Source organism: Mobula hypostoma, chromosome 9, assembly GCF_963921235.1.
Source record: "Mobula hypostoma chromosome 9, sMobHyp1.1, whole genome shotgun sequence".
Lineage (NCBI taxonomy): Eukaryota > Metazoa > Chordata > Chondrichthyes > Myliobatiformes > Myliobatidae > Mobula > Mobula hypostoma.
In genome coordinates this window covers 7378074-7394950 of record NC_086105.1, presented here as the reverse complement: position 1 = coordinate 7394950, position 16877 = coordinate 7378074, and the positions used below count along the sequence as shown (strand labels likewise).

The window sequence follows — 16877 nt, the reverse complement described above, 5'->3', positions numbered from 1 at the left end:
AAGACAATTTCAGCCAATAGCATATACCATGTTGAATCTGAAGATGACTCAAATAGTTTTTCATAAAAAACACAAAAATGCAAAATAAACTTACCCATGATCCACTGCTGCCTTTTTCAAGGCTTCTCTTGCTGCTTGGGTTGCTTTCCTCCAGCCTGCAATGATTGTCTGAGGATGAAGTTTTCTTGCAATAAGCAATTCTGCTTCCTGAAAATCAAAATAACCTCCATCAACAATGGTTAGCAAACACCATAACAAGACACAAAATATAGACTGTGTACAATGATCATTATACTCAAATATGATAGCAAAAATGAATCGTTATCTCAAAATTATTACAGTATATTTTTAATTACTTTAGATGCCAGCTCTATGTTCATTATGCAAAATATTCTGTTCCTTTATCTCAAAGTGCTGAAGGTAGATAACTTGTGTTGTTTTAGCAACTCCATTTTAAAAATACAATAACCTCAAAGATTTAATGATATTTTATGTATAGTGTGACAAGTATCATAAAAAAGTAACATTATGTGTTGATATTTATAGAATTTACCTATATTCAACATTTGGCACAAAAATAATTTGTCATGCTCCTAATATCAAGAACAGAACATTCATTCCCCTTCCCACCTGGGATAAACAAAGTTAAGCAAAATTGTACAGAATCACTAGCAATTAAGCCACCAAGAGGTGTCCCTGAAATGAGCAGGGAGAAGCCTATTCCATCCCATGTAAAAAGACCTGCACAACTACAGGTTCTTCTACAATATAATGATATCAACTGGTCACAGAACACCTAAAAAAATTAATAGCTTGTTCAACCTCTGCCCTGGAACAGTTGGCTGCTGAAGCCATGCAAAAACATTCATGAACTATTTATAGATTAGCTTTATTTGTCACATGTACATTGAAACATACAATTAAATGCATTGTTTTGCATTAATGAGCAACAGTCTGAATTGTGCTGGGGGCAGCCGGCAAGTGTCATCACGCTTCTGGTGCTAGCGTAGAATGCCCACAACTCATAAAATGTAACTCGTACATCTTTGGAATGTGGGAGGAAGCTGGAGCACCTGGTGGAAACACACGCAGTCAGAGGAGAAGGCACAAACTCTTTAGACAGTTGCAGGAATTGAACCCCAATCCCTCAGTTGGTAATGTAAACCATTTTGCTAACCGCTACACTACCGTGTCATAATGTATCAACTGAATTTAAAAATACACAAAAGATTCAAAAATTGCATGGGTTTAAATCTAAATTAATTAATACTTCCCTTAGTACTCTGCAACTGGCGGAGAATTCCTAGATGACTTTGAGTTTTAAAATTCAGTTGATCCAACTTGAAGTTTGGACTTGCACCTTCCCCCAAGAACGTAAGCTGATACAAGGGTAAATGTAAATGCACGGGGGGAAAAATCCATGCTTCTTCCCTATGTTTGAGTAACATTTGCAACTACACAAACTGAAAGAATGCCACTTACTCTCAATAGCTCAGCTGCCAATACTGTCACAGATGTTGTTCCATCTCCAACTTCCTCATCTTGTACCTTTGAGAGCTCTATTGGTGACAGCATATGTCAATCAGAGAATTATTCTCAAAAAATAAACAAGCAGCAAAATTACCATAACTGTTGTTTTTCTCTCCCAGCAGATATCGCCCAATCCACGACACAAAAAGTTACATATCTGGTAGAATCAATTATTGATTTCACACAATATTCTGAACACTGAATCCCTGAAATACCATATGCTGTCCCAAAAGTGTATATTCTGCACTGAGGCTAATTACTTTGCAGTGTTCTTGATTATGTCACTACTTCAAAATAGAACTTGACAAAATTTCTTGAAGAAACCACTCAAATCTGTTTTGCATATACTGGCAAAGCATATAGGCTGCGGAAACTTTAAAACTAGCAAACAAAATCTCCTCCTCACTGACAATCAGCACAGGTGCACTTCAAGGATGAGTGCTTAGCCCACTGCTTTACTCTCTTTACAGGAATGACTGTGTTGCTAGGGACAGCTGAAATGGCCATCTATAAAGTTGACACTACTATTGTTGGCAGAATGTTAGATGGTGATGAGGAGTAGAGAAGAGAGATAGACCGACTGATTGAGTGGTGTCTCAACAACAACCTTGCACTCAAGTCAATCAGCAAGACCAAAGAGTTGATTGTGGACCTCAGGAAGGGGAAGTCAGGAGAACACAGATAGGTTTTCCACTGAGAAGTCAGCAGTAGAAAGGATGAGCAGCTTCAAGTTCCTGGGGTGCCAACATCTCAGAGGCACTATCTAGGGCCTAACATATTGATGCAATTAAGAAAGTGGCACGTCAGTGGCTATACTTCATTAACACAAGAAATTCTGCCGATGCTGGAAATCCAGTCCCGATAAAGGGTCTTGGCCAGAAACACCGACTGTTTATTCATTTCCATAGCTGCTGCCTGACCTGGCGAGCTCTTCCAACACTTTGTGTGTGTGCCTGCTATACTTCATTAGCAGTTTGAGGAGATTCGGTATGGTAAACTATCTAGCAAGTTTCTACAGATGTACCATGGACAGAATTCTGCATCAACGCCTGCTACGGAGGCTCTAAGTGCACAGGATTACAAGGGACTGCAAGGCACGTAGACTCAGCCAGCTTCATCATGGACACGAGCCTCTTAACCATTGAGGACATCGTCAAAAGATAGTGGCTTAAGAAGGTTGCATCCATCATAATGGCTCCAGCATCTAGGCCATGTCCTCTTTTCATACCTACCGCTAGGGAGGAGGTACAGGATACTGAAGATGTACTCAATGTCTAACAACAGCTTCTTCTCCTTTTCATCAGATTTCTGAACAATCCATGAACACTACTTCATCATTCCTCTTTTGCACTATTTATTGTAACATGGCAATATTTTTACATCTAGCATTCTACTACTGTCACAAAACAAATTTCATGAGATAACGTATGTCAGATAATAAACCTGATTAATTCATTTTATTCAAAGAAAAAAATGCAAAGACAGCTGAACAGAACTATGTAAATGATCTATAAAAATCACCTCTAAGAATAAGTTTAAGGTTTGTTTAAACTTTATGTGAAAAAGGACCTACTCACCAACCAGAATTCGAGCAGCTGGGTTATCAACACCAATGGATTTAAGAATTGTTGCTCCATCGTTGGTCACTGTCACAGAACTGTCCCTTCCCCCACTCAACAGTATCTTATCCTAGAACAAATATTTATCTTTCAGCACAAAAGCTTGTTATGGAACAATCAAAACAGCATCATATCTCCAATAATCTCCAGTTTGTTATTAATCTAGTAATAATAGTAATTTAAAGTACATGATCTGAAGAAACTTATAAATTACAAAGTACATAAAAGCTACATTAAGCTCCTTAAATTTCGTAGAAAGCCCAAATGCTGATAAACTTACCATGCCTTTTGGTCCCAAAGTACTTTTAACCAAGTCTCCAACTGCAATGGCACCAACAAAGGAAGACTGAAACAAATAATGTACATTATGTTGAAAGCATGGCCGTAATTTAAATGTTATACTTTGCCACAAGAGAAAGCTGAAGACTTCAAGTCTGAGCAATTCTACCTCAACCCCAAGTTACAAAACTGCTGCTTTCAAAATACTCGTGAAGGAAAACATTCTGTAGATGTGATGGTCTAACAATACAGGAAGGAAGGGAAGATTACTTAGACATCAAATTAGTCATGAAATATTATTATTTAAGTAACCTATGTTCTAAATCTTTGCTAATTCATAATCACAGTGTACTTTGAATCAATGTTCTTACCAGACCACACACAAAAAATGCTGACGAACGCAGCAGACCAGGCAGAATCTATAGGAAGAGGTACAGTCGACATTTCGGGCCAAGACCCTTCGTCAGGACTAACTGAAAGAAGAAAATTATCTCTTCTTTCAGTTAGTCCTGACGAAGGGTCTCGGCCCGAAACGTCAACAGTACCTCTTCCTATAGATGCTGCCTGGTCTGCTGAGTTCACCAGCATTTTCTGTGTGTTGCTTGAATTTCCAGCATCTGCAGATTTCCTCGTGTTTGCGTTCTTACTAGACCATATGTCCTAGGATCAAAACATTTTTTAAGATTTTTTGAATAATTATCAACTAAAAATCAACAAAAATCCATCAATAAGTAACAGTATCAATGCAAACTCTCAGTTAGACATAAACTATTGGTAAGATTACTTTAAAAGTCTATTCAATCTGTAGGTAATTTTTCAGCCATTTCCTCATTGATCCTTAACAGACTGACCACAACTCCCTGACCTTTACCATAGCCTATGACAATTCCCTGACCTTTACCACATCCTTGGCCAGGGACAGGAGCAGATGGTATGGGAAAGTATTCAATTAGTGGAGGGTGAATTATAATGCTATTTTTGTGGGAACTCAGGAAAATGTAGTGGTAACAGACGTACTCAGGCAATTGCACAATAGAAATGTGGAGAATGTTTAGGGAGCACTTGCATGGGGTTCTGGAAAGTTTAGTCCCATTGGGGCAGGGTAAGGATAGTAGGGTGAAGGAAACATGGTTGACAAGCGATGTTGAACATCTAATCAAAAGAAAGAAGCACGATGAAGGTTTAGGAAGCAAGGATCAGACAGGGTTGTAGAGAGTTACAATGAAGCCAGGAAGGGGCTGAAGAATGGACTTAGGAGAGCTAGTACGGTGACACGAGAAGGCCTTGGTTATAGGAATAAGGAAAACCTCAGGGCATTCTACACGTACATGAAGAATAGGAAAATGACTAAAGCGATGGTAAAAGTGACCAGGGATTAAAGAGGAAATGTGCCCGGAGTCCGAAGAGGTAGTGGGGGTCATTAATGAATACTTTGCTTCAGTATTTACCAGTGAAAGGACCTTAATGAAAGTAAGGTCAGCATATAACAGGCTGATATCTTGGAACATGGTGACATGAAGGAAGAGGACGTGCTAGGATTTTTGAAAAGCATTAGATCATTTGCCCTAGAATCAGACAAGCTTTTAAGATTTTCTGAACAAAGATCAATAATTATCAATTTTAAAAATCATTAAATTAAACCTCTTGGGACCAGACATAACATACCCTAGGCTACTGCGGAAAGTGAGGAAGGAGATTCCTCTGCCTTTGGCCATGATCTTTACGTTCTCATTGGTCACAGAATTGGAGGACTGGAGAGTGGCAAATGCTATTCCTTTGTTCAAGAAAGGTAATAGGGACAATCCTGGGAATTAAGTCAGTGGTGGGCAAACTATTGGAGAGAATTCTTGGTGACAGGATTTATGAACATTTGGAGAAGCATAAGCTGATTAAGGATATTCCATGTGCCTTTATATTGGGCAGCTCTTGCCTCACAAGCTTGAATGAATAATAGACAATAGGTGCAGGGGTAGGCCATTCGGCCCTTCGAACCAACACCACCATTCACTGCGATCATGGCTGATCATCCACAATCAGTACCCCATTCCTGCCTTCTCCCCATATCCCTTGACTCCACTGTCTTTAAGAGCTCTATCAAACTCTTTCTTGAAAGAATCCAGGGAATTGGCCTCCACTGCCTTCTGAGGCAGAGCATTCGACCGATCCACAACTGTCTGGGTGAAAAAGTTTTTCCTCAACTCTGTTCTAAATGGCTTACCACTTATTCTTAAACTGTGGCCTCTGGTTCTGGACTCCCCCAACATCGGGAACATGTCTCCTGCCCTAGCGTGTCCAATCCCTTAATAATCTTATATGTTTCAATCAGATCCCCTCTCATCCTTCTAAATTCCAGTGTATACAAGCCCAGTCGCTCCAATCTTTCAACATATGACAGTCCCGCCATCCCCGGAATTAACCTCATGAACCTACACTGCACTCCCTCAATAGCAAGAATGTCCTTCCTCAAATTTGGAGACCAAAACTTCACACAATACTCCAGGTGTGGTCTCACCAGGGCCCTGTACAACTGCAGAAGGACCTCTTTGCTCCTATACTCAACTCCCCTTGATATGAAGGCCAACATGCCATTAGCTTTCTTCACTGCCTGCTGTACCTGCATGCTTACTTTCAGTGACTGATGACCAAGGACACCTAGATCTCGTTGTACTTCCCCTTTTCCTAAATTGACACTGTTCAGATAGTAATCTGCCTTCCTGTTCTTGCCACCAAAGTGGATAACCTCACATATATCCACATTAAACTGCATCTGCCCACTCACTGAACCTGTCCAAGTCACCCTGCATTCTCATACCATCCTCCTCACATTTCACACTGCCACCCAGCTTTGTGTCATGTGCAAATTTGCTAATGTTACTTTTAATGCCTTCATCTAAGTCATTAATGTGTATTGTAAATAGCTGCGGTCCCAGCACCAAGCCTTGCGGTACCCCACTAGTCACCACCTGCCATTCTGAAAGGGACCCCTTAATCCCTACTCTTTTCTGTCTGCCAACCAATTTACGATCCATGTCAGTACCCTACCCCCAATACCATGTAGTCTAATTTTGCCCACTAATCTCCTATGTGGGACCTTATCAAAGGCTTTCTGAAAGCCTTGGTACACTACACCTACTCGCTCTCCCTCGTCCATTTTCATAGGTACATCCTCAAAATATTCTAGAAGATTAGTCAAGCATGATTTCCCCTTTGTAAATCCATGTTGACTTGGACCAATCCTGTTACTGCTATCCAAATGTGCCGCTATTTCATCTTTTATAATTGACTCCAGCATCTTCCCCACCACTGATGTCAGGTTAACTGGTCTATATTTCCCTGTTTTCTCTCTCCCTTCTTTCTTAAAAAGTGGGATAACATTAGCTACCCTCCAATCCACAGGAACTGATCCTGAATCTATAGAACATTGAAAAATGATTACCAATGCATCCATGATTTCTAGAGCCACCTCCTTAAGTACCCTGGGATGCAGACCATCAGGCCCTGGGGATTTATCAGCCTTCAGTCCCATCAGTCTATCCAACACCACTCCCTGCCTCATGTGAATTTCCTTCAGTTCCTCCATTACCCTAGGTCCTCTGGCCACTATTTTATCTGGGAGATTGTTTGTGTCTTCCCCAGTGAAGACAGATCCAAAGTACCTGTTCAACTCGTCTACCATTTCTTTGTTCCCCGTAATAAATTCACCCATTTCTGTCTTCGAAGGCCTAACTTTAGTCTTAACTAATTTTTTCCTCTTCACATACCTAAAGAAGCTTTTACTATCCTCCTTTATATTCTTGGCTAGCTTACCTTCGTACCTCATCTTTTCTCCCTGTATTGCCTTTTTAGTTATCTTCTGTTGCTCTTTAAAAGTTTCCCAACCCTCTGGCTTCCCACTCGTCTTTGCTATGTTATACTTCTTCTCTTTTATTTTTATACAGTCCTTGACTTCCCTTGTCAGCCACGGTCGCCCCTTACTCCCCTTAGAATCTTTCTTCCTCTTTGGAATGAACTGATCCTGCACCTTCTGTATTATTCCCAGAAATATCTGCCATTGTTGTTCCACTGTCATCCCTGCTAGGGTATCTTTCCAGTCAACTTTGGCCAGCTCCTCCCTCATGGCTCCAAAGTCCCTTTTATTCAACTGTAATACTGACACTTCCGATTTTCCCTTCTCCCTCTCAAATTGTAGATTAAAACTTATCATATTATGGTCACTACCTCCTAATGGCTCCTTTACCTCCAGTTCCCTTATCAAATCCGGTTCACTACACAACACCAGATCCAGAATTGCCTTCTCCCTGGTAGGCTCCAGTACAAGCTGCTCTAAGAATCCATCTCGGAGATACTCCACAAACTCACTTTCTTGGAGTCTTGTACCAACCTGATTTTCCCAGTATACCTGCATGTTGAAATCCCCCATAACAACTGTAGCGTTACCTTTGCAACATGCCAATTTTAACTCTTGATTCAACTTGCACTCTATATCCCGGATACTGTTTATTTGAAGCAGTGACAAAACATATTGATGAAGGTAAGGGCAATGAATCCGAGTGAGGCATTTAACAAAGTTCCCCATGGCAGGCTCATTTAGAAAATCGTAAGGCCTGGGATCCAGGGAACTTGGCTGCATGGATTAAGAATTGGTTTGTCCACAGAAGACAGAGGGGTGGTTATAGATGAGCATTTCTGTCTGGAGGTCGATGAGGTGTTCTGCAGGGATCTGTTCTGGGACTCCTGCTCCTTCTGATTTTTATAAATTACTTGGATGAGAAAGTGGAAGGGTGGATAAGTAAGTTAGCAGATGACATGAAGCTTGTGGATAGTGTAGAAGAGAATTGTAGGTTACAACAGGACAATGATAGGAATCAAAAGCTGGGCTGATAAGTGGCAGATGGGAGTGGAAAGTGATTCACTTTGTGAAGTTGAACCTGAAGATAGAATACAGGGCTCATGGCAGGATTCTTAAGTGTGTGGAATAGAGGGATCTTGGGGTTTACATTCATAAATCCCTCAAAGTTGCAGTGCAAGTTGATGGGTGAACTTTAGTAGGTGGGGGACTGAGTTCAAGAGCTGTGAGGTAATGCTGCAGCTTTATAAAACCTTTGTTAGCCCGCACAGTTCTAGTCGCTTCAATATAGCAAGGACGTGGGAGCTTTAGAGAGGGTGCAAAGGAGATTTACCAGAATGACATCAGGATTAAAAAGTTTGATGAGGAAAGGTTGAGTGAGCTATGGCTTCTCCCTTTGGAGAGAAGGATGAAAGGTCACTTGATAGAGGTATACAAATTAGAAGAGGCAAAGATCAAGTGAACAGCCTAGAGATTTTTTCCCAGATCGGAGATGGCTAATACGAGGGGTATAACTTTGAGGTGTTGAGAGGAAAGTAAAGAGGATATGTCAGAGGTAGGGATTTTTACACAAAATGGTAGGTGTGTGGAACATGCTGCCAGGAATACTGGTGGAGGCAGCTACATTAGGGGCATTTAAGACACTTTTAAATAGGTACATGGATAATAGGAAAATGGCGAGCTATGTGAGAGGAAAAGGTTAGATTGATCTTGGAGTAGGTTAAAGGGTCAGCCATAGGGCCTGCACTGTTCTGTGTTCTATATTGATTCAGAACATTTTCCAAACGACATGCTTTTGTAGATATGTCAATATTTACACTGAAATAAAAATTATAGGTCAGTCAAACAATGGGGAATTTAAAAATATTTTAAATACTTACCAGACGGGCTGTTTCAGCTTTTTCTTCATCAGCACCTGCTTTGAAGATGTTTACAGGAGCTAACGAAAGGGAAGCCTGGCAAAAGAAGGATAAATTCAATTATCTGTCCAAATCACCAATAATTCTTTGAATGATGCCAACAAATGTAAATACCTCAAATCAACCTGTGGGAACTTGGAAGTCTTACAAAACATCAGACAGCAAAACATTGCTTAGCCAGACTAGACAATCTATTTCTACAAGAGTCACTGAAACAAATTTCTTTTTCGTCTATATGAAAAGTAGCTTCAAAAGAAATTAAAATGCAAATATATGGCCTTAAATGTGCCCATATGGGCAAAATAATGGCACTCATTACTAGCTTTGAAGGAGCTTTCCACAGTGCATGTCGTGGTTGCTGTCAAAAGTTAAAACAAGGAAACCCCTCCTCCACGGCAGCAGTGATATAATCAAGTCAGTGGAGCAGCCAATCTTGTTAATTACTTCTCTTTTAAATGAATACTTCCTGAACACCAAAGTACTAAAGCTGTATTATAAACTGCGTTATCAGCTGGAGTATCAGAACAAAAATTAGAATCAATACAAATATAAGAGTTTGGAGGGGATTCTAGCTACATAATGCCAAATCCTGCTGGCAATGGCTGGTGAATTGCTTTCATTCAGCTCTTCCACGTAAGTAACTCTAGGAATTGAGTCTTGGGAATCTCTTAGCTAATGATTGACATAATGGTAACTTTGTCCTAACCCAGAAGAGGCCTGCTCCCCAGTACAGTAAAAGTCTGATAATCCTATATCCAAAATCCCAATCATTTAGCATCTGGCTCTCTCATTAGTATCAGTAACTGAACAGGTCCATGGCAGCAAAACACCAAAAACGTTGGAGGAACTTGTACACCAGGCAGCATTTGTGGAAAAGACTATAAACAGTCGCCGTTTTGGGTGAGACCCTTCATCAGGACTGGAGGAAAAAAAGATGAGAAGTCAGCGTAAGGAAGTGGGGGAGGAGGGGAAGGTTTAGGGCAGCCCAGCTCTAACGAATGGGATTAGTAATCTGTACTCATAAAGTCAATCCAGACTGTCAGTTATGTGTGTGGCTAGAAACTCTAAGGGTCCAGAATGTAAGCCAAGTGTGCTGCTAGTGTGATTCAGCTTGTTTTCCAAACAAGATGAAACTAATATACAGAGAAATTGTTATAACCACAGATCAGTTATTTCCAACTACTTTGGCGGCTTCCACTAGATCTCCATGCTCCTATCCCTCACAACGAAAGCTACTCTGCAGATTGTGTCACACAAATGGGTTTACAGATATTATTCCACGAAACACTTAAAAGTGAAGTGGGCATGGTTTAGAGTTTAAGAGTAACACCCAACAATGTGTGTGCTCACCATGACCAAAATTCCACAAGCAATAGATTATTGACATTTTATTGTAATAAACTGGAGAATCTGCCTATATTTCCATGCCAGCCCAATCCCCGATCATGTCAATGAAGATTTTTGGCCTGGAGAATGGGAAAAGGAAATTTTGTTATCATAAAGTTTAAAACATTTACAAATCAGGCAGTTTCAATAAAATCATACAAAATTAAAAGCTTAAAAATGCCCCTGAGGTTTCAGTGGAAGACCAAGCTGTACCCCAACGTTGCTCCTGTCAGGGCACTGATAATTAGTAGTTTGCTGCTTCAGCCCTAGTCTCCGCTAAGGCCTTGGTATGCATTATTCAATACTGAAGTTCAACTCATTTGGCTTAGGTAAATTTGGATGAGTAGGACCTTGCTGTTACGTCACGGCTATCACAGTTCAAAGTCACACAAAATGAAAACAGCCCAATATGTCTGTGCTGATCAAGGTGTTTTCCCGAGCTAGTCCCATAAGCCTGCATCTGGCCCAAATCCTAGGCTAAGCTTTTCCTATCCAGGTACCCATCCAAATGTTTTTTAACCTTAGTATACCTTTCTCTACTACTTTATCTGGCAGCTTGTTCCATATACTCACACCCTGTGTGTGAAAAACCTGCCTCAGGTCTCCTTTTAAGTCTTTCCTTTCTCATATTACATATGACCTCTAGTTTTCTCCTATTACATAGACCTCCCCTATCCGAGAAAAAGAACAATCAACCTTATGCATGTTTCTCATGATTCTATAAACCTCCACAAAGTCACTTCTCAGCTTCCTTCGCTCCAGCCTCTCCTTGTAATTCAAGTACCCCAGTTACAGCAGCATCCTGGTAAATCTTTTTTTTCATCCCCTCTAGCATAGCACAGCCACATTAAATCCTGGCAACCAGAACTGAATGTCAGAACTCCAAAAGGAGTTCACCAATACCTTGTTCAGCTCATCATGATGACCCACTCTTGTCAATAGCTCGTACAATGAAGGTAAATGTGCCATATTTAATTTTCACCACTTTATCTACCTGTGTTGCCACTTTCAGGGAATTACGCACTGGTATCCCCAGGTGGCTCTGTTCTACAAATTCCCTAGGACCCTGTCATTGCCCTAGCCTGATTTAACAGCCTTACATGCAGAACTTTGTACATGTCTTTGGCCTACTTTCCCAGTTAATCAAGATCCAATGTAACCTAAACTTCTTCACAGTACACCAACCCAATTTTGCTGTAGTCTGCAAACTCACTGATCATGCCACCAAAACTCTCATCCAAATTGTTAATTAAAGATTCAACCAATTATATTAAGTTTATTAAGCAGTATTTATTAAGCTGACGATACATTGACTGGGCTTACCTCAAACAATAACGAGGTGGTCTACAGGGATGAAATCATCCCTCTGACACAGTGGTGTCAAGAAAACAACCTCTCCCTCAATGTCACAAAAAACAAAGGAGCTGATTGTGGATTACAGGAGGAATGGAGACAGGCTAACCCCTATTGACATCAATGGATCTGGGGTTGAGAGGGTGAACAGTTTTAAGTTCCTTGGCATTCACGTCACCGAGGACCTCATGTGGTCTGTACGCACCAGCTGTGTGGTGAAAAAGGCACAAGAGCGCCTCTTTCACCTTGGATGGTTGAGTAAGTTTGGGGGTATGGGCCCCCAAATCCTAAGAACTTTCTACAGGGACACAATCCTGACTGGTTGCATCGCTGCCTGGTATGGGAACTGTACCTCCCTTAATCGCAGGACTCTGCAGAGAGTGGTGCAGACAGCCCAGCGCATCTGTAGTTGTGAACTTCCCATGATTCAGGACATTTACAAGGACAAGTGTGTAAAAAAGACCCATAGAATCACTGGGGACCCGAGTCACCCCAACCACTATCTATTCCAGCTGCTACCATCCGGAAAACGGTACCGTAGCATAAAAGCCAGGACCAACAGGCTCCGGGACAGCTTCTTCCACCAGGCCATTGGACTGATTAACTCACGCTGATTTGAGTGTACTCTATATTACATTAATAGTTTATTTATTATAAATAACTATGATTGCACATTGCACATTTAGACGGAAACTTAACTTAAAGAAATTTACTCGTGTGTGAAGGATTAAGAAATGAAGTCAATTCAATTCAATTGAGTCAAGTATGTCATTTAAAATACATACAGTGTTCAACAAATATTTGCAGAAACATTTACACCAATCAGATAGAAAATGAATAAAAAATTCAGTTTTTTTTCTTGATTACATAAGCTATGAAGGCAGTCACCAACAGCAACACAAACACTTATGCAGAATGTATAAACTCTTGTCAATACATCAATGAACATCCAATGGGCTATACACAAGTTCCTGTCTTTCTCTAAGTAACTTTTTAATCCCATTATTAACTACCATCAACACATCACATGTAAAAAGAGAGTCAACATACTTTACCACTGTTATACCACCATCAAGAATGCTTATTGTGACACTCCCTCCCACTTTCTAAAGTCTGATCACCAGAACTGTATCGTATAGGGAGACACTAACGACTGTAGCACCAAAGATGAAGATCAAAAAGGTATGGTCAAGGGAGGCAGAGTGCTTACATGTCTGCTTTGAGACAGTGGACTGAACAACATTCAAGGATTCATCACAGAGTCTGAATGAATATGCCACACCGACTTCATCAAGGTGTATGTGGATGAAAGTGTGCCTTCAAGGACATACTGGACCTACCCAAACTAATAGGTGTGGATGAACCAGGAGATTCGTAGGCTGCTGAGGGCTAAATCTCTGGCATTCAAGACTAATCATCCACAACTATACAAGGAAGTCCAAACATGACTACAGAAGGCTACCTTATGAGCAAAAAAACAATTCCAGATGAAGTTAAGAGACGGCATGCATGTCAGCTCTGGCAGGGTTTGCAGGCCATTAATTCCTACAAGGCGCAACCTAACATCATGAATGGCTGAAATGCCTCACTCCCAGATCAGCTCAATGCCTTTTATGCACATTTTGGAAGAGGGAATGAAACTACACCCATGCGAATCCCTGTAGCTAATGTCAGAACATCCTTCATCGTGATGATGTACCTGGTAGAGCACTGAAAACACGTGCAGCAAACTAGAGTGAGAGTTCTAGGACTGCTGCAGTCGATGATTTTCCACCTGCTTCAAAAGAGCAACAATCATATCAGTGCCAAAAGAAGAGCAGGGTGGGCTGCCTCAATGACTATCGCCCGGCTACACTCACATCTGCTATGATAAAGTGTTTTAAAAAATTGGTCTTGGCCAAAATCAGCTCCAACCTAAGCAAGGACCTGGACCCTCCGCAATTTGCTGATTGTCACAATAGGTCTATAATGGATACAATCTCACTGGCTCCTTCACTTGGCCTTGGTTCACCTGGACAATTGTAATACCTACATCTGGCTGCTGTTTATTGCTTACAATTCAAAGTTCAACACCATCATACCCTCAGTTTTAATCAACAAACTCCAAAACCTTTGCCTGTGTACCTCCCTCTGCAACTGTATCCTTGACTTCCTCACTGGAACAACACTGTCTGTGCAAATTGTAAATAACATCTCCTCCCCACTGACAATCAACATTAGCACACCAAAAAGATGTGTGCTTAGCTCACTGCTCTACTCTTCTTTCTATATCAGGGGCTCCCAGACTTTTTATGCCACAGACCAATACCACTAAGCAAGGGGTCCGTGGAACCCAGGGTGGGAACCCCAGCTCTACAATCACGACTGTGTGGCTAGGTGTAGCTCAAGTGTCATTTCTAAATTTGCTAATGACACAACCTACTGTTGGCAGAATTTCAGATGGCGACAAGGAGGCATACAGGAGTGAGATAGATCATCTGTTTGAGTGGTGTCGCAATAACCACCTTGCACTCAACGTCAGCAAGACCAAGGAACTGACAGTAGACTTCAGGCAGGGGAAGTCGAGAAAACATATACCTGTCTTCCATCAAAAGATCTGCAGTGGAACGGGTGAACAGCTCAATTCCTGGGTGTTAACATCTCTGAAGATCTGTCCTGGGCCTCCCCAGCATCGAGAACAGCATCAAAAGGCAATGCTTTCTCACAAAGACGGCACACATCATTAAGGAACCCCATCACCCTCAACACATGCCCTCTTCTCATTACTACCATCAAGTGGTAGTACAGGAGCCTGAAGACACACACTCAATGTCTCCAGAACAGCTTCTTCCCCTCTGCCATCAGATTTCTTAATTGACAAAGAATCCATGAACACTATCTATTCATTTTTCTTTTTTTGGCTCGATTTTGGCACTGTTTTATTTAATTTTATATGTAGTTCTTATTGTAATTTAAAGTTTGTTTTTTTTTATTCTGAGGCATTGATTGTGTGGATAGTCAAGAGGCTTTTTTCCCAGGGCTGAAATAGCTAGCATGAGAGGGCAGAGTTTTAAAGTGCTTGGAAGTAGGTACAGAGGAGATGTCAGGGTTAAGTTTTTCTACAGAGTGGTGAGTGCGTGGAATGGGCTGTCGGCCACGGTGGTGGAGGCGGATACGATAGGGTTTTTTAAGAGACTCCAGGACAGGTACATGGAGCTTAGAAAAATAGAGGGCTATGGTTAACCTTAGGTAAGGACATGTTCGGCACAGCTTTGTAGGCCGAAGGGCCTGTAGGTTTTCTATGTTCTATGTGCTATTCCAATGTACTGCTGCCGCAGAGCAACAAATTTCTCAACATATGCCTGTGATATCTGGCCTCTTGGCTCATGACATTCACACTGTACTGGTGAAGCTCAAAACAATCCAACTCATCTTTCTACAATGGATTTGGCAGCCACTGGGTCTAACATGCAAGCTGAGTTACATTGCAAATTGTTCAAATTTACCTCTGCAACATACTCAGTCACACTGCAGCAACAAAACTACTACAGGAACTCAGTGTGCCAGGCAGTATCTGTAGAAAAGGGGTTCCCAACCTTTTATATGCCGTGGACCCCTAGCATTAGCCCCAGGTCGGGAATGCATGCTGTAGAAGGAAATGTTACAGTCGGTGGCTCAGGTCAAGACCAACCATCCTATTTTAACGAGCTCTTCTAAACCTGCCATCCATATCCATACATGCTAAGCCTCATCCACGTGACACTCTTTTCCTAGCTGGCTCTTACGCCTACTTGTCTCTCCAAATTATTATTACTTCTATGCTCCGGCACACACCCATCCTTCTCCATTCCTACAACACCTTCCGAGAACTTGCTCCCTTCAAATTATTCATTTTGCTACAGCTACCTGCTCACCCGCTCCTCCCCCAATAAGCCTTTGGGGTGGCAAGCTAGCGTACTGCTGCCTGTAAGGAGTTTGTACACTCTCCCCATGACGGCGTGGGTTTCCTCACACAGTTCAAACACATACTGGTTGGTAGGTTGATTGGTCATAGTAAATTGTCTAACAAGTAGTCTATTCCACATTGTATCACAATATCTACATAATTAAAAAGCTCCTGATTCCTTCCTGTTATATATTAAAATCTATATTAGGTCCACTGTCCTGATGCCCTCCTTTTGAACGTTGTCATTTTTAATATAATCATACATCAAAGAGTCATTTCTCTTGTCCCGATCAAGATGGCCAAAAGACGGACTCGAGTTTACACCTCACCTCCCAGCTCTTGGTCCACTACATTGTAGCTTGAAATGTTCATCCGGTACTTTTTAAGATCTTTCTACCAGCTTAACAAAAGAGACATCCCGCCAATTTATTTTTCCTATTACTCTCCCGGTGACAGGTACGGGGAATGGTTACACCACAGATTTCCGCATCTATACAAAGACCGGGGATGTGTCCCCAGCAGACGGGCGGCGCCTGCGCACTGGCTCTCCCAGCAAGGCTCCGCCTCGACGAGCACTAGAACTTTCGGCGAGACCGGCTTTGTCCCAGTCTTGGGGGCCGCTCCCCCTCGATCGCTGTGGAAAAGCCTCGAGCATTTTCCAGCGCTAGGAACGCGCCTCTCGCCCGATGTTTCGCCGACAGAGGCCGGCTTCTGTGCGCCCTCGACCGCTCCCAACGCCCCGACCGTTATCCCACGCCACGTGCTCCGCGGCACCTCCCTCCCCGTACCCCTTCGCCCGCCGGTTTCCTCAAGCAGAACAGCGATAACACAACGCCGCTGCAAGGTTTTGTCCCCCCCAACCCCCGACTCCCGGGCCGGTCCGACTCCGGTAACCCACCATGGTGATCGCTCCGACGCCGCCGTCCCTCCGCTTCTGGTTAACAGACGGAAGCTGCGTCACGCACCGGATGGAGTGAACCCGCATGCGCGAAACGTCCCCGCCCTGTGCTGTCAAAGGA

At 42.1% G+C, this 16877-nt stretch overlaps 1 protein-coding gene across 1 annotated transcript in view; it reads right to left on the bottom strand.

Annotated features, from left to right (window-relative positions):
• The window catches only part of cct2 (chaperonin containing TCP1, subunit 2 (beta)), a 32324-nt gene extending 15466 nt beyond the window's left edge, over nt 1-16858 (bottom strand). Inside the window, exons 1-6 of the mRNA XM_063057689.1 lie at nt 16757-16858; nt 9156-9230; nt 3430-3495; nt 3108-3219; nt 1483-1559; nt 95-207 (exon numbers count right to left, since the gene is read on the bottom strand). Of these exons, the coding sequence (XP_062913759.1) occupies nt 95-207; nt 1483-1559; nt 3108-3219; nt 3430-3495; nt 9156-9230; nt 16757-16843 (530 nt within the window). The 5' untranslated portion in view covers nt 16844-16858. The remainder of the gene's footprint in view (nt 1-94; nt 208-1482; nt 1560-3107; nt 3220-3429; nt 3496-9155; nt 9231-16756) is intronic.
• Between the last annotated feature and the right edge of the window lie 19 nt (nt 16859-16877).